Genomic DNA, 20,844 nt, shown 5'->3' on the forward strand with positions numbered 1-20,844 from the left:
TGGCTTTGTACCACCGACGTTTGGAGATGCCGGGCCTTCACAGAAATCACTGCCTGCATATTCAGGAAACTGCGAAGAGCTACAACGTGATGCCTTTTCGCCTCACGGCACAACACAGGGCTTCCAGGATGCTGGGAGCCTCACCGCAGCCTCCTGCCCCCGAGCAAATTTCACAGAGCAGTGATAAATCTGGCAATTTTCCACCCTCGGGACTTCAGTGCTGCTACTTGGTTGTGTTGTAATTTTTTGTTAATATATAATTGCATAAAGCCCTTCATCAGTGAGGCCCCCCCCCCCCCCCCCCCCCCCGGCAGTGGTAAGTCAGCCTAGCAACAGGAGGAGCGAGGTCAGCCCAGTCTCTCGCCAGCTCACAGCACCGCGGCACAATGCGGCTGCTCTCCGCCGGGACCCGGGAGGCTGCGGGGCCGGAGCAGGAGCTGCTCCAGCTCACCCCACCGAGGCTCCTGGAATGGCCTTAACTGTGTGTTCTTGTACCATGTGTCTGTCTTGCCACGGGAGACAAGAAGGGCTTGTTTGGTCTAGCCGGGAGAATATGAAGACTGCTCGGGGATACAACGGCTGCCTGAAAGTACACTGGGGGTAAACAATCAGGAGTGAAAAAAGAAAAAAAAAAAAGGGGGATTTGAGTCAAAGGGCACTGCTGGCGTGTATGTGAACAAAGGGGTGTAGACCACCCAACTGTAAATGTAGACTGAAAACTGGAAGAAAGTTCCTGACCACAAGGGCAGTTCTGCTCCACTGAGAGCTGAGGACAAATCCACTCGGCTCACTCACTTCCAGTTGATGTTCAGCTATTTTGGGAGACCTCAGTAGCATGCAGTGCTACAGGATGTGGTATCTCCAGTCATAAGGGAGAAAATTTGGTGTCCCAGGGGACTTACCTTCCCGCTTCATGTTCCTAAGAAATATCTGATAATCTCTGGTTTGGATTTTTCTGTGTGTGTGTATGAACAGTCAGCTGTCTGAACAATTGGAGTACAGCTCCTCTCTTCCTGCCTCCCTCCAAGGAAAGACTGCTTTCAAGGGTAGCAAGCTGTTTTCTAGAAACTGTATTTTATTTCAAGTATTACTGCTAACAATAATGCCTCTCGAGCTTACCGACTCCCTCTTCTGAGTGTGTCTGTGTGTGTTTGCACATAAAGTATTTCTCTCACGCATTTAAATCAGGAGACCTGGAGTAACCTTCATGAAGTAGGTGGCATGAGGGTGGTGTGAATCAGTAGAAATAATTAAAACGGAATGCACGAAGTAGACAGAATCAGGCTGCAATACACTCAACGCTGCACTTTTATTGTGTGCTGCTACTGTTAAAGGAGGTTTTGGGCACCGGTTTAAGCCTTTAATGGCCAAGCGTTGCCGTCATCTTCTGTTAGTGCGTGCTCTGGATCTGGTCCTGGGTCTCTCGCCCAGAAGGAATTCCAGTGATGTTCTTGATGGTTACTGCAAATCCAGATATGGGCCAGCAAACTGCACAGTCAGAATGTAATTAATTTAATGTTCCATTAAAAAAGGGGGCGGTTTCCATACAAAGGTAAAACGACAGCTTCATTGTTATAAACCTTATAAAAGGTAGACACGTTTCCATCGCGAGTTCCCTGGGGAATTCCTCTGTTTTCTGTGGTCTGTTTCACCTGCTTGTATGAGGTATAAAGAAAATAATGTGCAAGTCTGGAGGAGTGTTTTATTAGGAGACATAAACTTTTGTTTTATCATGGTTCTGGTTCATTTATATATATACACTAAAAAAAATAAAACAAAAAAACACAACTAAAAGTGCTGCTTCATTGACACTGAGAGTTTGTCTCGGGGTTCTCAGCAATGAAGATTTATCTCCCCTAACATTGGCGTAACTGGTTAATTGCCCAGAACTCCCACTTTGCTGCAGCCCATAGCATTTCTGATGAGTATCTGGCAAGACGTTTTGCTGTGATTTTACAAAACGTATTAAAAAGGAACGATCTCAAGCAGTTACAGCCCTGTCCAACCTACATTACTCAGCTAAAACATCCTCAGGAGTGTAAGAGAATTCTCCAAATAAATAGTGTTATGTCCTTATGGTGTGAAAACTCATTTATCTGATTGTAATTTATCTTTTCAGTAATTAACTTAAAATCAGATTTTGGGGGAAGTGTTGGTATCTGGTCGCTGCTCCTAAACAATTTTTAGGAAGTATTTCAGTAGTTTTAGGGTCTGAAATACATATTTTCAGTAGTTTTAGCAATGAATTACAGTGACAGGCTAGCAATGCTGAACCTTTTTCTCTGTGAACCTTCTCACAAAGCAGTTCTCTGTGTGTGTGTGTGCATGTACTTACTGTATAAATGTGCCCCATGCATTTTTATGTCCCCTTGCATCCCATCTGTGAGGAGAGATCGCCCAGGCTCGGTGCTCGGCTCCTGAGCCCACTCTGACTGAACCGAGAGGGGACGGCTGGTCACGGAATCACAGAACCATGTAATTATAGGATCATTAGGGCCGGTGAAGCCGTGAAACCCCCTCAGCACACCGAGGCGGACCGTTAGCCAACGGCCACCCTTCGGCACCGACTGAGGGCGACCTGGCACCGGTCTCAGTCCCCCGCGCCGTGCGGATTCCCTAGCTCAGCTGTTCCAGCGAAACCTCCCGACAACAGTTCGGGAACACAGCTACCGAGAGCAGGGCAAAGACCGGGAATATTTTTTTAAACCGAGCAGCGAGCGGGCCGCTCTCTCTCCCTCCCTCAACGTGTTCCCCCCCCCCCCCCAAGCGGGCGCTGCCGGGACTTGTAGTCCCCACCGGACTCCATTTCCCACCCCCCCAGCGGTGGCGTCACCGGGGCGGGCTGATTAATATTCATGAGGCGTCCTCCCCCTCCCCTCGTCCCTCGCCCCTCCCCTCCCCGCCGCCCTCCCTCCCGCCCTCCCTCCCTAATGGCGGCGGCGCCGGGCGGGGAGCGGGGCTGGGGCTGAGGCGGGCGGCGCGGGGGCCCCTGCGCGGAGCTGCGCTGCCCGCCGCGCCCTGAGCCCTGAGCCCCGCCGGGACGCGGCGTCCCTCCTTCCCCCGCTCCCTTCCAGCAGGCGATGGAGCAGCGAGCCGGAGACGCCCCGCCGGCCGGCGGCGGGCGGGCAGAGCCCGGCAAGAGCCCGCCGGGCAGCGGCAGCCGGGCGGAGAGCGGCGGCCCGCGGAGGAGGAGAGCGGCCGGCGGCGGCGGCGGCGGTGGTGGTGGTGGAGGCGGCGGCGGCGGCGGCTCGGCGCCCCCCGCCGTGCTGGCGACCCCCGGCGCCGCCAACTCGCTGCTGCTGCGGCGGGGGAGGCTGAAGAGGAACCTCTCCGCCTCCTCCTCGTCCTCCTCGGCCGCCCCGGCGGGCACCCGCAGCCTGGACAGGAAGGCGCTGCTGCTGCTGCCCAAGCCCCCCCGGCAGCTGCAGCCGCTGCAGCCCCCGGAGCGGGACTGGGTGCGGCGGGACGTGCGGCGGGGCTGCGTGCACGTCTACGAGCGGCACGCCGCCTGCTACCTGCGCCCGGTGCTCTGCACGCTGGACACCACGGCCGACGAGGTGGCCGCCCGCCTGCAGCAGCTGGGGCACCGCGGCGGCAGCGGCGTGGTGCGGGTGCCGGGCAAGCCGGGCGCTGCGACGCCCCCGCCGCCGCCTCCTCCTCCTCCCGCTCCTCCGCAGCAGCGGAGACCCCCGCCCGAAGCGGCCGGGGAGAGGCCGAGGAGCCGCCGGGGAGCTCGGAGCGGGCCGGCCCCGGCAGCCGGAGGGGACGGCAGCGCCGACGAGAGCGAGGCGGCCGGCGGCAGGCCGAGCCCGGCGCCCTCCGAGCGGAGCCCCGCGGCGCCGCCCCCCGCCGGCGAGCTGTACCTGGCGGGGCCGCCGCTGTCCTGCCCGTCGCTGCTGGGCGAGCTGGGGCCGGCCGGCTCCGACACGGAGAGCTTCAGCCCCAGCGCCGAGAGCGTCTCCGACCGCCTGGACCCCTACAGCAGCGGCGGCGGCGGCGGCTCGTCCTCCTCGGAGGAGCTGGAAGCGGAGCCGGCGCCCCCCGACGGCGCGGGGGAGGCCGCGGGGCCGGCACGGAGCCCCCCGGGGCCGGGGGAGCCGCCGAGGGCCGGGGGGGCTCCGGGGGGCGAAGCCATCGGCCGGGAGCCGCCGTCGGGGCCGCCCGCCCTCTACGTGCAGCTGCACGGGGAGACCAGCCGGCGGCTGGAGGCCCACGAGAAGCCGCTGCAGCTCCAGAACGACTACCTCTGCCAGCTGGGCTACCGGGACCTGTGGCGGGTGCAGGAGGAGGGCATGGACGCGGAGACCGGCTGCCTCATCCGCTTCTACGCCGGTGAGACGCCGCCGTCGGGACGGGGGGGGGGCAGCCCGGGGCGCCCCGTCGGGGTTACACCGGGCTGGGAGGGTGAACGGCGGCTGCAGGTGCTGGCCTGAGGCCGCCGTGGGGTTCTGCGCTCGTAGGGTTTCAGCGCTTTGCAGCCCTGCCTTCCCTAAATTGCGTCGCCCCATAGCCCTCCTGAGCTGGGCTGCTTAGAGAAAGGGGCTCCTCGCAGCTCCGTCCTGCGAGCGCAGCCCTCTGCTCAGCCTCCCGCATCGCTCGCGCTTTGGGTTTCATCGCTCGCTGTTTATCAGAGGTGCAGGGCTTCACCCAGGGATTGAGGCTGTAAGCAGCGGAAGCGTGCCAAACGCGGGACGTAGCCTTTGGAAACGGGCTGTCAAAACCTTGAGCATAAAAGGCAGGAGCTTGCAAACGCGGCCTCGCCAAGGCGACTTTGGGTACAGAACGTGGGGAGCGTTGGGTGGGAAAGTTAGCTCCCACGTTGCCGTTACGCAACGCTGCCGTTTTGTAGTGCTTTAAAAATATCTTCTGTGTCGGCTGAATTGCTTGGTAAAAATACCTATTGTCGTCTTGGAGCTCCTTGGGTTTTAACTGTCTCGTCCAGCCCTCCGAGGAGGGGAGTGTTTAATGTCCAGCAAAGTGTTCAAATACCCAGTGAGTTTTCCTCTGGAATAGGTCAATGTAGTACCCAAAGATCAGGTCCCGCTGGTAAAGCAGCGAATGACTTTCCCTCGCAGGGCTGGCTTAACAGAGTGGTACTCCACTGAACCGTGAGAATTCAGCGCTTTAATGCTAAAAATACTGAGATTCCTCCCTCTAGTGAATTCCTGTGGATGTAAAATAGAGGCGGTAATGGCAGGCCGGGAGGGAGAGCGGTACACTGCATGAGTGCCCCTTCTTATTCAGAAGAGAATGTGGGAGTGACGGCGAGCGGTCAATTCCTCTTTTCTTCAGTTTTCTAGGTTAGCTGTATTAATGACCCCAGCACAAGTGGTGCTTGGTCAAGGAAACGACAGGAGAAGGTTAGATGTGCTGGGGTCAGAAAGGAGATAAAATCTTTTTTTCAGGTGCTGAGGGTGGTCTGCGTGTTGCTTTGGCCGTGCTGGTGAGGGTGGAGTTCAGCAGGTGGTGTTGGAAGGAATGCTGCTTCCATTATTTCCATTCCCACAGCCCAGTGGGAATGCATGGGCACGTTTCAAAATGGGGCGACCGTGTGCCTCCTTTCCCAACAGGATGCGTTCTAAAGAAAATACAATCAGAAAACATAGCTAAGCCTTCTATACAGTTAAGCCTGTTTGCATGTAGCCTTTATGCATTAAGTGATTAATTCTATCTGCTCAATGCAGCTGTTCCAACTGTCTTATTTTAGTGTCTCGACTGCTAACATAGTTCATGTGTTCTGGACTTCCTTGTACAAGACTTCTAAATAGAAATTTAAATCTATAAGAACACATACAATTAAATGAATGCAAATCTGTTACGCAATTTCATATACTAAGCAGTATGTCTCTGCACTTCAAAAGTGCAGTGTTTTTTTTGAAATTTTATCTCTTTGGGGGGATCTGTGATCAACATCTAAAACACCTGCGATCAGGTGCTCGTAGCAGAGTGGTTCCAGCATCTAATGTACCGGACCATCCAAAAAGAGCTAAGAAAATATTATCGACGTGTCATCATACTGATTTTCTATAACTGTCTTGGCAACTTCTCGGCTTCCTTATTGTAATTTTTTTTTTCCTACCGGATGATGAAAGGGGGGGGAAGGAGGAAGACTTAAAGAATGCACATCAAATTAGACTTGGAAAGGGGAGTGTGTTTTGGCCCGAAAGTCAGGGTGTTTTGGTTAGGAGAAGTACCTTTTTGATAAATGATCCTCCAGGAATACCCTAAGGAATGCTTTCAAACAGTGATTTCCTGTTTGCCCCGGACTTCATTGGTTTAAGCAGACTGGCTTGTCCCAATGGATAGAGAACAACTAGCATCTCTATCCCTGTAATTTCCTGCAGGCTGTCTCAGCAGGATTTGGTGATTCTGGCCTTGTACTGATGTAAAATGGCATAAACCTAGGCTGGATTTATTGCACTGCTTCTAAAAAGAATTCTTTTGTCTAATCCCCTTGAAGTGGGGAGAGGAGAGAGCTTGTTGGTGACTTCTGGGCTTTTCTATTTCTGGGGAGAGACAGCTTTAAAACTGGAAGATTTCAGTACTGAAACGTGATGTTAAAAATTCTGAACAAGGTAACGCGATATAGCCAATGATTTCAGTGATTACTGTATGTCGGTGATTTCTCTAGTTGTCATCTGTTTAAAAAAAAAGCATTTTAGAAAAAAATAACTAGAACTGCAGAGCATCAGGGTTTTCACTGTGACAAAATAGCTTTCTTAATGTTTAGCTGTTCGCAAACATTCTGTAAATGAAATGCCTGTTCTTTAAATGCAGCATTCCAAATTTAAACGTCCCAGAAAATAAAATGTGACACTAGGAATGTAAGAGTCCTTCTTGTATGCTGTTTTGACTCGCTTCAAAATGTGGTTAGCGCGTATTTATTTTGGTATCTCCCCTACTTTTCTTACTGTGAGCGTGCGGTTGATTTCTTCAGTCTATTGACTGAGCCTTGCTCTGAGATGATGCTGTTGCTGAAACAACATTCCTTACAGATTTCAGGATCTGATTCTGCTCCCTCTAACATCAGTTTGAGCAGAATTGGACGTTAGTGGCTAATTGCGCGTGTCAACTTCTCCCTCTGTTGAAATCTGTCTCAAGAAAATATACTGTCTTCAAAGTTTGAAATGCTTAATCTCTATTTAAAAGGATATGGTTAAATAGCTTTCTGCTGAGATACTTGACTGGTTATGGAACTGTGTAGGAATCCATAGTGCAATTACAGCCATGATATTGTAGCTGGGAGACCGATTAGGTCAGACTTACTAAACTATTCCTAAAACCATAAGAGTGGCTGTGATCCAGAAGGCCTCTCGAAAACAAGTTATAGTATTCCTTATTGCTCTGTAAAAATAATTCTTGTAAAACATAACTTCTCCCCGTGGCCTTGCCTTCTCTATAATTTGCATGTCGAAGGAAAAACGGGCTAATGCACCAATCTAGTCACTTAAAAACTGCAGGACGGCTGACTTGTTTTGAGACTTCAGGTCAGAAGCGAGTGGGGAATTCTATTCAGTGCTGTGCTCCGGAGCATTTACGTGGCGAGCCGCATGAGCAATTTGATCTTGATCTTGAAGACTGGTACAGGACAATGGATGTTTGAGGCTTTTTTGTTTTACGACCTCAAGGTGATGTTATTTGTGATTCTGGCACTGGGCTGTCAGTAAATCGTCTGCTCTTTGAAGTGACATAGGGCTTCTGCACCTGCTGGTGTCATCAAATATATCACTTTGCAGGAGATGCTTGCCTATGGGCAGAGTACTAAGGAATGCCAGATGTAATTAGGGGTGTTAATTTTGCAACTGGCTGTCAGGTTCTCTCTCGGAAGAGAGGCTTCTTGCTCTCCTCGAGCTGTGAGGAGAAACCCATCCAGACCTGTGTTAGAGTTGGTTACATAAAATGTTGGTCTGTCCAGCATGGAGATAAAGGTGGGAAGATCTACCAGCAGGATCATTTGTGGTGGTCTAAGAAATTTTTTTAAAAGCATGCTTGGCAATTGGGGTCACATGAAGGCTTCCAGCTGTATGGATGGAGACAGGGTTTTGGATGCTTAGGGTTAAGTGAAAACACTGTAGGCCAGGCAGTGCTGAGCTCTGGAAGATGACATCTGTTGAATCACCAGCCGTTTGCTGCACTACTTGGTGAATAGCTCAGTTCAGCTATTTAATACGTTGGTAAACTCGATTCAAGATGACTGATGTTTAAGGGAGGGAAACGTGCCAAAGACAGACGTGTTTTTTAACTTGGGGTAGGACAACAGCTGTGCTGCAGAGAAGCTTCTGCCTTTGGAGCATCGACGTAGTTCTGAGATCCAGCATCCCGTTTAAAGTGAAAAAATAGTTCTCCTTATTGTGACTGGATGTCTTTTTCTACAGCTGTGATTGGAAAGGTGAGGTCTCGGTGTGCGAACTGTCTGAAACCGAAAGGAAAAATAACCTCTGCCTGGGGCTGCCATGATCCTGATTTTCTTTCTCTTCCCTGCGTGACTTGTCTATACGCCCTGTTTACCTTGTAATCATTTATGTGTTTGCATTTCCTGCAAGGGGAAGCAATACCGAAAACTTCCCACTTTGGGAAGTTTTCATCTCATTTCAACGACATTGAATCCGAGCAGGCGGTCTTGGTGTGGCCAAACAGGGGACATTTCCAGCCCTGTTCCGCAGGGAAGTGTAAAATGGCTGCGGTGCTGGGCTTGCTCCACCTGCCCGTGGGCAGCAATAGCCTTGTGCTTATCGAGCCCCAGTCGGAAGGGGGTCTCTCGAAGGCAGGCGATTTCCTGAGGCTCGGGGGCTGCGAGTGCTCCTCGGCTGTCCTCCTGCACAGGAGGAGCCCAGCAGATAAAGCTGGAACGCTGGTGGGACTTGCAGCTGAGCCTTGGTATGTAACACCTGTTAAGCACAATGGGTCTTGCGGCTTTTAAATTCTCTTGTGCTCCTGGCTAGCATCCATAACTTAAGTACTTGTGAAGTATCAACATGGGAGATTTCAGTGTCATATACGTAAGTTACTATATGTACTAAATATATGGTACCTAAACTGGTGCACCCAGGAGCTGCATTTCCTCACTGCTGCAGCATGGAGTGCAGCATTCTCCTTTTCCTTTTTTTTTTCCATCCTTTTTAAGTGTTTCGATACTATCCCTCTATCTCACCAGCTATTTCCTTCTTTTTTTCTTTCTGAAACTATACATAAAGATCCTCTTGATCGTGGCACTGTTGATACACCTAAAAGCCTTTGTGCAATTAAGAACGTCCATCTGTTCTGTTAGGACACTGGCAGACTGCTATGCATCTAAAGCGCTACATGGTTCTTGGAAGGTACTACTGAATAGTACAAAAAACCAAAACAACAACAAAAAAGCAACCACTAATTTGAAACAGTGTTAGAAACTGGTGTGTGCTTCTGATCTACTGAAAATTAGTTTGTGGTTTAATGAAACAATGTAAAGAGAGATTTCTTTGTTATCCTGGTGGGCCTCTGGAAGAGGAAGAGGTAGGAAACATGCCTAAGAAAGCCAGTTAGAGTATATGCATATGCAATTTCACAGAACAGAAGCTTAGAGAGAAATCCTAGAGTGTTTCTTGTTACCCTCCTCCATTTAATTTGGAGGGAACCTGTACCTTGAGTGCTAACAGCTGTATTTTCCAGTGGGCTTAAGGGATTCTCATTTTGAATTAACTGTTTAAGTTATTAGTGTGTCAATCTGTAGACAAAAAAAAAAAGGCAAAACAAATGTAAAAATGACTTGTAGCTTTCTATTTGCCTTGGACAGTAAATGCAAAGATGCTTTGACTAACTCTTCAATGTTTCATTATTTCATTGCTGTGAAATTATTTCATTGATGTGGCACACTGGCATTTTAGGTGAGATGGTAAAATCTCTGCATGTGTCTGTTTTCAGCTTCCCTCAACGTAATTTTATTGCTGTATTTTAGAACTTTTACGCAGGTGGGGATTTGCACTATGGGAAGCTGTATGTCTGAAATAGCCTGCTAATTTTATTCTTAGACCCAGAGCACTGAATGTTGCATTTATCTCTAAATTTTTTATTTTTTTTGTGAGGTCTGTTTTGTTTTTTTTATTTTTTTGCATTTCTGTGTATTCAAATGGAATAGACTTTGATGCTTGGAGTCAGTCGCAGTTTGTTTGGGTAAGCCAACCAAAGTAGAAGGGGCGGAAGTACTAAAGTTTGTTTTGTAAGCATCACTATCTTGGCTGTGTAACTCTGGCTTATTTTTTCCTTCTCAAAGATGTTTGAGAGAAATGCAACCAACCCTTGTAAAAAGCTAAAAAGATTTAAACTCAAGAGTGGATGTCTTAACTTTTTTTTTTCTAGATTTGGCTTTAAGACAGGAGTTCTGAAACACTTAGCTTTTAACAAGATATTTAAGAAACTTCACAGGGACGCAACATCCTCATTTAAAAATAATCAACAATCTCTTCCTTATGATACTCATGAGTAAGATTGGAAACCGAAGTTGAAATTCCAGCTGCATGGTAATGACTGAATTGTGTATAGATCTGAGGTAGTTAAGCACTGCAAATCTTGTCAGAAAATGTTCTTGTGAAAATTCTAGATTTTTAGCTTTCTGCTTCACCCAACAGTCCCCCTGGTTTTATTCTTTGTGTAATTTTTGCCCTTCAGATAGGTTTTCTGTTGTGTTAGCTGTAGCGCTACCTTTTTGGAGAGAAAAATTTTTATATTTTTCACTATAAAATAAATTATTTGCTGTAGAATATTTTTCCCAGTTGGGTTGGCATTTGACCAATTATGCTATCTTAACGGAGAATTTTCCAAAAGTAACTAGTGACATTCTTGTTGAATGTCTTCCAATTAATTGCCGCTAAACACTGAAGCCATCTTAGGTATTAGATAATTTCAGATTTAAATCTTTTTATTTATGGTGTATTTTAATTGACTCTTTATTTACTTTTCTATGTCTGTTACGTGATAAAATGTTACATGCAAAGCATCACTTTTTATGATATGCATCACTTGCCTCTTGAAATGCAGCAGCTGTCCTAACAGCATGGAGAGGCATATGTGGGTAGCAAATGAGTAGTGCTACAGTATCCAGTTGAAATACCAATCAGGATTTCAGGTAGGCAAAATTAATAGTAAAAACAATGTTCTGTGGTATTTGGTTGTCACACCCACTTTGGTGTGCGCTGGCAGTGATCATAGTTCAGTGTCTTTTCTCTAAGATAGTATGGGCATGGTGTCCCCTTCCATACCCCCTGCCACTGTCATGCAGAATCCTTTAGCTATGTAGGTCGATAGTCCAGTTTTTATGTGTTGGTTGCCACAATCTGGATTCTTCTTGCTTCCCTATTTAGCTAGCTAGCTAGACAGACCTGTCCCTTTTAGTTTTACTGCTGAGACTTTCTGCTCTTGTGGTTGTGGTTAAAGTATGTGGAAGAATGGGAATGTTGCAGAATCTCTTGCACTGTTTTTTTTGTTGTTGTTGTTATTCCCCTTTACCCCCCATTATTTAAGGGGCAACAATTATTCTTTGAAGAACATTTTGTTTACCAATGACAACTGTTAAATCAAGAAAAAAGACCTCCTGGAGTGAAGAGTCATTTAATTTTACAACATTGCATAGCGTCTTTGAAGCTTTTTCTGTTGATGGGGAAGTAAAATTTCTTCCAGCTGGCTTTGACTTATTTGGAGGGATGCTCAAAATACTCATTGCCGAACTAGCTGTGTGTTCCTTGATTTGACAGTTAGGAATAACCATTTACATATTGATTTAAAATATGAAGTTTCGGGGAATTTTTCTGTCCAGTCTTATCTAGCTTAGTTCTCAGAAGGAAAATGAAATGAAGTTGTGTAAGAGATGTAGATGCAAACATCCAACTAGAGTGGAGAAGTCTTTTAAAGTTTAACTCGAATTTTTCGTGGGCCAAAGGTACATTTGGCCCTTTGAACTTCATAGGCCATTACCTGCTTGTTGCCTTGTCCAGTGGCAACAGGGATCTTCAAACCAACTTCAGCAGCCACCGAGTTGTGTTCGTAATTCTCAGAAAAAACATAATTGCTGCATTAACCGGTTGCTATCATCTGCGAGCACTGGGGGTGCCATGCCAACTTATTTAAATAAAAACAAAACAATGGGCCTTGTTCCAAGGGAGTAATGAGGAGCTGGAATGCCTTTGAAGTTCAGGAGCCTAGGCTGTAGGTGCAATTTACATAAACCTAATTATGTAATCTGAATGCAGTTTCTCTTCCTGTTTGTTCAATTTTTGAATCTTTGTGCCCAAAGAGAAAGAGATAGTAAGACCTGCAATTAAGATAAGTAGTAGGCCACTCCTCTTTTGAATGTGTGCTCTGGTGAGGAGAGAATTTTTGAAGCAGCATTCGAGGAGAACAAAACCTGCGATTCAGGCACCTTCAGTTGATGAGCATAAAACCAAGTCCTTTCCTTTCAAAGAGCTGCATGCTTCTTTAAACAATAACTATGCCCAGTTCAGCCTATTATTTGCTCTAAAATAAACGGTATAGAAAAGCTTGAAGTTCTTACTAGCAATGATTTTGCTTTCATATAAGCCGTAGGATGGTCTGTAAGGAGCTCTCCTCGGTTTTAGAGCTACCTTGAAACAAGTAAGTTTCTAACTAGACAGCAAGTTTCCTCATCAGAATGCTATGCGATGACATTTTGTTGTCTCAAACGCTTGCTTTTTCCTCCTGTCTGATTTTCTCTAGCCTTTTAAAAGCAGATAATATGCAGTAGCACTGGCCTGGTGAGGAGAGTCCTGCAAGCAACAAATTTAGCTGTATGTGCAGTCTGCTCATTTGTCGGATGGTTGGTCAGGTCTACAAGTGACTGTTTATCACCAGATATTTTATGATGCTTACTGACTCAAATTGTAAATGATGGAGGAACATATTTTTCCTTCTATTGTATATTACTTACTAGGACAAACAGACCTCTAGGGGACAACAGTCTCAGTGAGCAGTCATTTTATTTATGAAACTTAATTATATCTGAGACAGCCTAATATTGTGTGTCATTATTGGCTTACTGCATCTACATGTATTTGGCTTTCATGCTATAAAGCTTGCCTGGTATAATACAAAATGTAATGACAAAGCCTGTTATGAATGAAGTGTGAAACTCCTGGAAGAAGGCTTGCAGGTATAATGTACTGAATTTAATAGGCTAGGAGCTTTTGGTTTCTTATACCAATACCACAAGGTTACAAACACAAAAGCAGAATAATTTGCAAGTTGCAAACGGGATGTTTCTAAAAGTAAAGTTAATCATGTGTGCAGGAGGTGCAACTTAATGTTCTCCGAAATACCGTCAGGAGACTGTTGTAATTATATGACAGGGATTTTTTTTCCTGTTTCAGTCACAGAGTTGAGGATTTTTAATATACTGGCTTGGTGAAAGTGTAGAGCTCAGAGTGTGGTTGTGTCGATTAAAATTTAAAGATTAGAAGTAGACCAGAGCTTTTATCCTTTCCAAGCAAGTAGCTAACTTTTCTTTTTTTTCCCTCTTGGGTGTTGTAGCTAACAAAAGGAAGGACTGGCTGAAAATGGGAATCTGAACTCTTTGAAGTGTCCAAACGCTGTGAAGTGGCTGTGGACGTGTCTTATCTCTTCTCTTTTGGTGGCATGAAAATCACGTCTCCTGTCTGTATCAACCAAAATAGAATCCAAAGTCTCTATCTTCCATGTGAATCAACTGAAGATTAATGTGATACATTTCAGGCTATTAAATAGAGAAAGTTTTTCCATTTCATAACTTCAAGAACAATGGAATCATCTGTGTAAGTGTATTCATTCCACTTGAGATTAGACTGTAGCACTAAGGACTGCTTGGTTCGTGTCTCTTTAATCTTCTTAATCAAGTGACAACTTTAATTCCTGCTAATACGAGAAGACTACATTACATTATTTTGCTTTCTTTTGATTTGCAGATTCCATCTTGGGAATGTCTCTTGTAAGAAATATCTTTTGGGATGTTTGTTTTCTGAATCCATGTGGTAAAAGATCCTCGTTTATTTATCAGGTTCCAGCTTTTTCCTTCATAAATAAAACCTAGAGTGAAAATACGCAGATCAGTATTGCTAGATATCATAGCAAAAAGATTAAGAGGCTTTGTAGTCTGCAGTGGACTAAGTCATATCCCTTTTGTCAGTGCCAAAATAAGTGTCCAGAGAAAACTGTCTACTAGAGCCTGGGGTATATATTATATGTATTTAATTTGTGACACTGTGTGTTGTGATTCTTTGTATAATGCTCCACTGGAGTGTGAGCAGTTTCAGCATCTCTTGCTTCTTCAGTTTGGCATTAATAGGAAGCATATTTTGTACTGATGGCAAATAGCATATATTGTACCGTGGGAGTGAGGGATCCTTTTAGCCCAGAATATGCAGCTTAGCTCTTTTTCTGCAGGAAGTTTTGGGGCATTCTTGGCTGTATTTACCAACTCGTTAATTTTGTACAAGAAAACTTTTAGTTTTTCAATATCTTAGGGTGTTTCTCTGCAACAGATACTTATCAGTATGGCTCTTTGTTTTTTTTTTTACTTTTCCATGCATCTATGAGTCTGTGTAAAAAACAGTGCCACTGAGTTATTGTGGAGAAGAGCGTTCATTATAGCGTAGGCAATGTGGGGCTGCCAAAACAAGTAAAATTTTCTCCAGAAAGTCACAGTACATAGCTACAACAAAATTGCTGTGTCTGTGTGTTAACAGTGTAGGATCTGGCAATGATGTAGCAGGTAGAACAGACCTTTAAAGGAGTTTAAGGTATATTTTACCTTTTATTACAGAAACAAGCATGTAGAAAAATTCAAATATAAAAAAATTGTGTCAAATGTATGTTCTTTACACAGCAGTGCATCTCTTGCAAATATAGGATCTTGAGGCAAAGGTTGTAGCCTGTATATTGTTCTCAAAGTGCTTTTCTATGAGAAGAGTTTGTAAACTGGTTAGAAAGAAAGAAAAAAGCTTAATCACACGTAGTAAGAATTGTGGCTGATAGTAGAAGAATTCATGCTGTTAAAATCTTTGAACCTAAAACTGGGTGTATTGAATTTTTAACATCAGACTGACTTGTAAACAGTGGTATTACATGCAGCACTTCAGAAATGCTTATACTTTTTAGGAGTGTGTACAACAACCAGGGAGGAGTTTGAGCATTTGGCAATGCTCTCCTACTTGCTGTCACCAGCTAAGCTGAGTACATTCAACAGGTCAAGTTAAAAAATGCAGTTAGCAATCACTGTCCTTTCTGAATTGTGAAGGAAGGTACTGCTGAGGAATATGCTACAGAACAAGTCTAGTCTCCTCTTGTAACCCTGTGAAAGGATGTATTCCTGGAAAGCAGGTTCTGGGAACTGCAGACTTCTGTCCAGGAGGAGATTGCGTATGTGTACTTGACGCTAAATGCAAAAACAGCTGTAATTTCAATAGGGGTGCCTGTCCTTATGCCTATACGTCTTCATTTTGTTTCATTTCATTTCGTTTCCTTATGCCTTTGTCTTCATTCTGCAAGGTTCTTAAGCTTATCACGCTTAAAGAGTTGGTGAATTGCCTTTCCAGACACGGTATTGTGCCTTCAAGTCTTCTCATATTGACAAGCCTTAATCAGAGGTGTTATTGGAGACTGTCTTCCATAGGTCCTTTGGCCATTGTGTCTTGGCACTCTGTGTGTTGTTGCTGGCACTTCTGCTGAGCTCTTTTGTAGCTCATATTCCCTGATTTTTCTAAACATGTAGGGCATATACTCGTTTGAAAATCCTTCGAACCTTTCTCTGTAGACATGGCTATACTGGTTTGCAGCAAAACGTGTAGGCATCCAAAGATGGTCGGAGATTGTCTAACCTCCTTACCTAATGTAGATGCTGCCCATACCAAAGCAAATGACATGGCATAAAGTTAATGCCCACTAATCTTTTTGTAGTAGGAATGTCTGAATATTGTCGTGTCTTCATCCTCAGTAGCAAGGAGATAATGATACTATGCTATTTCCCTAATGAAAGATCATGCAGACCTTGTCTTACACATAAATGTCCTGTTTTGGCTTGTTGGACTCTCTTGAGCATTTGCTTCGCAGTGCTGGAGTTACTTTGGTCCTTCTGGCAGTTCACGCTCAGAGGAATATACCCCAGTGGGTGTCTGTTCACAGACAAGCATGCCTGGCTTTCTTGCTTTGAATGTGAATATCTGTTTGCTTCCCTTTCTTGCTAGGTTATGAAAAGCATGGTCGTAGATAGTTAGAAGTCTCATTAAGCAGTATCGTCATGGCCACTAGTCTGAGCATTTCCAATTGATGTGAGTCGGTGGATGGCTGGCATCTTTCTGCTAAGGCATGAGGACCAGGTGCTGTTATCAGTAGAGATGTCAGGTAACAGGCTGAGTTCCTGAATCATAAGCAAGGCTTGCTGAACCTTGAGAATGAGTACGCTGTGCTCTGGGTCACTCTAATCTGCATGTGCTGTTCTCATCCTGTCTCATTCTCATTTTCCTGCACAGTCAGAGAACGGCTGAGGGTTGGAAAGGACCTCTGGAGGTCATCTGATCCAGCCCCCTGCTCAAGCAAGGCCAATTAGAGCAGGTTGCCCAGAACCATGTCCGGGCAACATTTGAATACCTCCAAGGAGGAGACTCCACAACCTCTCTGGGAAACCTACACCAGTGCTCAGTCACCTGCATCCCAAGCATCCTCTCCTCCAGGCTGAACAGCCCCAGCTCTTTCACGTCTGCTCATAGGAGAGGTGCTGCAGTCCCTTCATCTTGTGGAAAGAAGTAGAGGTTTTAAAATCTCACGGTAGTTATTCCTGTTACCATGTGTGTGCTTTAATTTTTGCTGAGGCGAAACGAGGATCTGTTGAATGCTGCAGCATAAATCTAGTTGGGGGTGAAGGTACAGTGCCAGTGTTGTTCCAGGCTTTGCCTGGAAAGGTCGCGAGTTTCCCAGTAAATGAAGAGCAAAGGTGAAAAATGGACATGGTAAGGAAGCCTGGCTTGTCAGCAATCTGACTAGCGAAGACTGGTCTCCGCAGGTGGGACAGTACTCCAGTGCCATCGCCATCTCCTCTGGATGCTGGCAGGGCCCGGTGGTGGCTTACCCTGAGGAGAGGGAGAAGGCTGGGCCAAGGCACCGGGGCTGCGTGCTCCGCGCAGGCACTTGGGAAGGGGTTCCTTTCGCGTGCTGTCTAATGGATTCAGCCTTTTATTTTATAATATAATTAAATAACCAAGCCTTTGTGAGGCTCCTGAATTCCTTTAATTTAGCGGCAGCACAGAAGCTGAATTCAGAGCATTCATGGGCCTGTACTATCTCCCTGACTACTTGCCAGGTCTATTCATGCTGTTCTGAGTGCAGGAAGTTCTCACATTCATTCAGGACTGGGGGTGGGGGTGGGTGGGAGGCGTTGTGTGCTTGGCTTTTTTTTTTTCTTTTTCTTAAAGCAAGGGAAATGGTTATAAGGAAAATTCTTCAGTGATTCCCTGGGACCAATTTGCCAACTGTTAATCTGTGAGTAAATAATGGGAACAGTTTATACACTTGGCAGCTCTTGAGAAAGAGCAAAGAATCATGAGAAGTTCACAGTCCACAGCCCCAAGATAGCTGAATGCTTTGGTATGTTAGGATTTGTCTGAACAGGGATAGACCAGTACTTTTCTGTTAGCACGCGTAATCTAATATATTCTGAAGTACTAGGTTTGATGAGGAAAACGTTACTCTGGCATGTGCTAGCTGGCTGCTTATGCTTGCTCAAGTTAAGTAATTCTTTCTCTGCTGGAGTCTTAATGCTCTAGCCAATATGTTCATGTTCTCTTGCAGACGGCTACTAATGCTTCCTTGAGGAGAGGGTGAGGAAGTGTTATTTGCTGCCCGATGAGAGCAGAGCTGGTGGAATATTACCTTTCCCTTGTCCAAAGAAAAGCCAGAGGGAGAGAGGAAAAGGTAAAACAAAACTGAGAAAGCAATGAAAAAAATCAAAGCAAGCAAAAAGGAAGCAGAAAATGATTTGCAAGCTTAAGCATTCACTTCACTTCCCAGGAACTGTCCCACATCTCTAATCTGTGGTATCTAATCTTTATAACCAGATACCACAGTGATAGATGTAATTGCCATGTGTAAAGTGCATAGCAGAAAGGAAAGTGACTTTTTGGTGTAGGTTTTCTGCTGATGAAAATGACAGGTCTTGGGAAGTATGCAGGTAGGTAAATACAGCAGATAATCTGCAAGCAGGTTGCATTTTCACCAAAACAAGCATAATTGTAGTAATACAGACTCTGCAGATTTGGTGTTCGCTTGTAAAGTTCTGTGCCTGGATCTTCTGTTCCACACTTGAAAGAGAGGTGCTTGACAGTAAAGTTGGTATACAGCACTGAGTAGCTGTGAATGAGCAGTAAAGTCCTCAGCTGGAAACCTTTTAATGCATACAAGGCAAGCTGTATATACCACGTTCCTGCTGGAAACTGAATTGGAGGTGGGGAACCCAAAGTTTGTCTCTTAGGATGTGCTGAATTGCACCTTTCTGTTCTGGGGTATAAAACTTGCTAACCAGTGTACCCTTAGAAAAAATGTTTTTAACTCGGATTACCTTAAGGCAATGTAATTCCTTCATAATGTTCTGCCTTTACGGGGATCCTGGCATGCATAGGACTTAATGACTCCCTCTGCTAGGAGGCTTAATTTGCCACTGTGATGTTGACCTACAACTTCCCATTCTCCTGGAAACCAAAATGGGTGTTGAGGCTGTGTTCCTCTCCTTTGTGATTTCTATACGAGCAGGTATTTCTCTTAGGTTTTGGTATAGTTCTGTTTGTCCACAATAAGTACTTGGGCTCTTTTTGACCTTTTCTCTTTCCATTCTCTAGCTGCATATTTTTGAGATCTTTTGTCTTTTTGTCTGAAGTCTTCTTTCTGAGATAAGCTGTCATGAATTAAACAGTTTCTTATGGTGCTGTTGTTTCTAGAATCTCAGTCTGTTAAGAACATGTACTTGTGGATCATGGCACGCATTACCACACGTGACGCCAAATTGTCTGGATTGTTCTAGCAAAAACAAGGAAACAAGGAGTGTGAAATCACTGTCACTGGATAGTGTCTTCATTGCTTCTTTTTCGCCTTTAATTTAGAACTCCGAGTTCTGATTTCTGCTTTTTATTACAAGCAATGGTGCTGAATATTGGTGGCAGTTTTTTAAATTTACCATTTTAAGGTATTTTAAATTTACCATTTTAAGGTATTTTAAATTTACCATTTTAAGGTATTTTAAATTTACCATTTTAAGGTATTTTAAATTTACCATTTTAAGGTATTTTAAATTTACCATTTTAAGGTATTTTAAATTTACCATTTTAAGGTATTTTAAATTTACCATTTTAAGGTATTTTAAATTTACCATTTTAAGGTATTTTAAATTTACCATTTTAAGGTATTTTAAATTTACCATTTTAAGGTATTTTAAATTTACCATTTTAAGGTATTTTAAATTTACCATTTTAAGGTATTTTAAATTTACCATTTTAAGGTATTTTAAATTTACCATTTTAAGGTATTTTAAATTTACCATTTTAAGGTATTTTAAATTTACCATTTTAAGGTATTTTAAATTTACCATTTTAAGGTATTTTAAATTTACCATTTTAAGGTATTTTAAATTTACCATTTTAAGGTATTTTAAATTTACCATTTTAAGGTATTTTAAATTTACCATTTTAAACTGTGACAGCTTGGCTTTTCACATATATGTGCATGTATATAATATATAAAGCCTTCTGCTTATCTCTCCATATAATTATATTGTACGTTCTCTTCAGAGTTTAGAAGGCCATTACACATACTTCGAGAGGCACATACTTTGTGAACCCAATTTCATTACAAGGCTTAAAAATGTATGGAAGTACATGTTTGCTTCAAGGTTGTATTTTGGTGAATTTTTTTTAGCAACTTGTGAAAGTCTTTAGCAAAACAAAGATAAATAGCACCAGCTATTCCACACATTCTTGAGTAGTGGAGGAAGGGAGTATGTCGATTGAGGGAAGGTTTGCAAGTTAAATAAAACTGTTGTTGCCAGGCAGCCCAAGAAGTGAGTTGGCATCACTTGAAAATGAGAGTAGATTGTGGGTTGATGTTGGAGCAGTATGGACAATGGAGAAATAGAGAAAAGAAAGAAACTTGAATGCTTTTAAATTAGCTTGTTTCTGCTTGCAGAACACACAATATTGAAAGGAAGGTAGCTATCTTGGAAAGCCTATGACTATTGTGAGTAGGAAGAGAGCTGGACTACACTGAAAGTCTAATTCTCTTCATTTTTTTTATTATAGTATGTCATGGTGAGTTAATGACTGCTATTACAAAACAGGGTGTTAGAACACTTGAAATTATACTCTGGCTCCGCCTAGCCATGAGACGTGAGTTGACTGATGCTCAAAAGTTACCCTATCTCCTGTAATGCCAAGTTTTTTTGTTTAGCTTCTGGTTTATGTAAGTGAGCGTTTGCTGCAAGGTGCTTCGTGCAGCGCACAACCACCAGTAAATACCAGTCTTCATAGGATCCTGCTGTTCCTAACCTGGAGCTAGGCACCCCTTACAGAGGTGACTAGGAGTCACAGACTTGCTGTGTGGATGAGCTTTATGCATAAAGACGTCTTGGTTTTTAATGAAAGCACTTTCACTTGTCTCCTCCCCATCAGCGGTGTAGGATTTGCTCTGCTCAAACATATGCCTTTATAAGATTAAACTTGCAGTGTGCTTATGTTTAGCAGAATGTTTTAAGATAGTAATTAATGCTGTAGCCGTCATGTGAATGGAAAATATTTCTGCAAACATGTCTATGTATCTAGATACTTAAGAGGATAAAATTAGGCTTTG

At 44.5% G+C, this 20,844-nt stretch overlaps 1 protein-coding gene and 1 long non-coding RNA gene across 2 annotated transcripts in view; one reads left to right on the top strand and one right to left on the bottom strand.

Annotated features, from left to right (window-relative positions):
* Window positions 1-252: 252 nt before the first annotated feature.
* On the bottom strand, window positions 253-2,818 carry LOC121065249. The gene is made up of 2 exons (XR_005816960.1): window positions 2,336-2,818; window positions 253-1,655 (listed from the first exon to the last, which is right to left on the bottom strand). It is a non-coding gene; the product is annotated as an uncharacterized LOC121065249 (long non-coding RNA).
* A 140-nt stretch (window positions 2,819-2,958) lies between these two features.
* The window catches only part of PHLPP1 (PH domain and leucine rich repeat protein phosphatase 1), a 131,859-nt gene continuing 113,973 nt past the window's right edge, over window positions 2,959-20,844 (top strand). The window contains exon 1 of the mRNA XM_040547959.1: window positions 2,959-4,332. Within this exon, the coding sequence (XP_040403893.1) occupies window positions 3,081-4,332 (1,252 nt within the window). The 5' untranslated portion in view covers window positions 2,959-3,080. The remainder of the gene's footprint in view (window positions 4,333-20,844) is intronic.

Source organism: Cygnus olor, chromosome 2, assembly GCF_009769625.2.
Source record: "Cygnus olor isolate bCygOlo1 chromosome 2, bCygOlo1.pri.v2, whole genome shotgun sequence".
NCBI classification, from domain to species: domain Eukaryota; kingdom Metazoa; phylum Chordata; class Aves; order Anseriformes; family Anatidae; genus Cygnus; species Cygnus olor.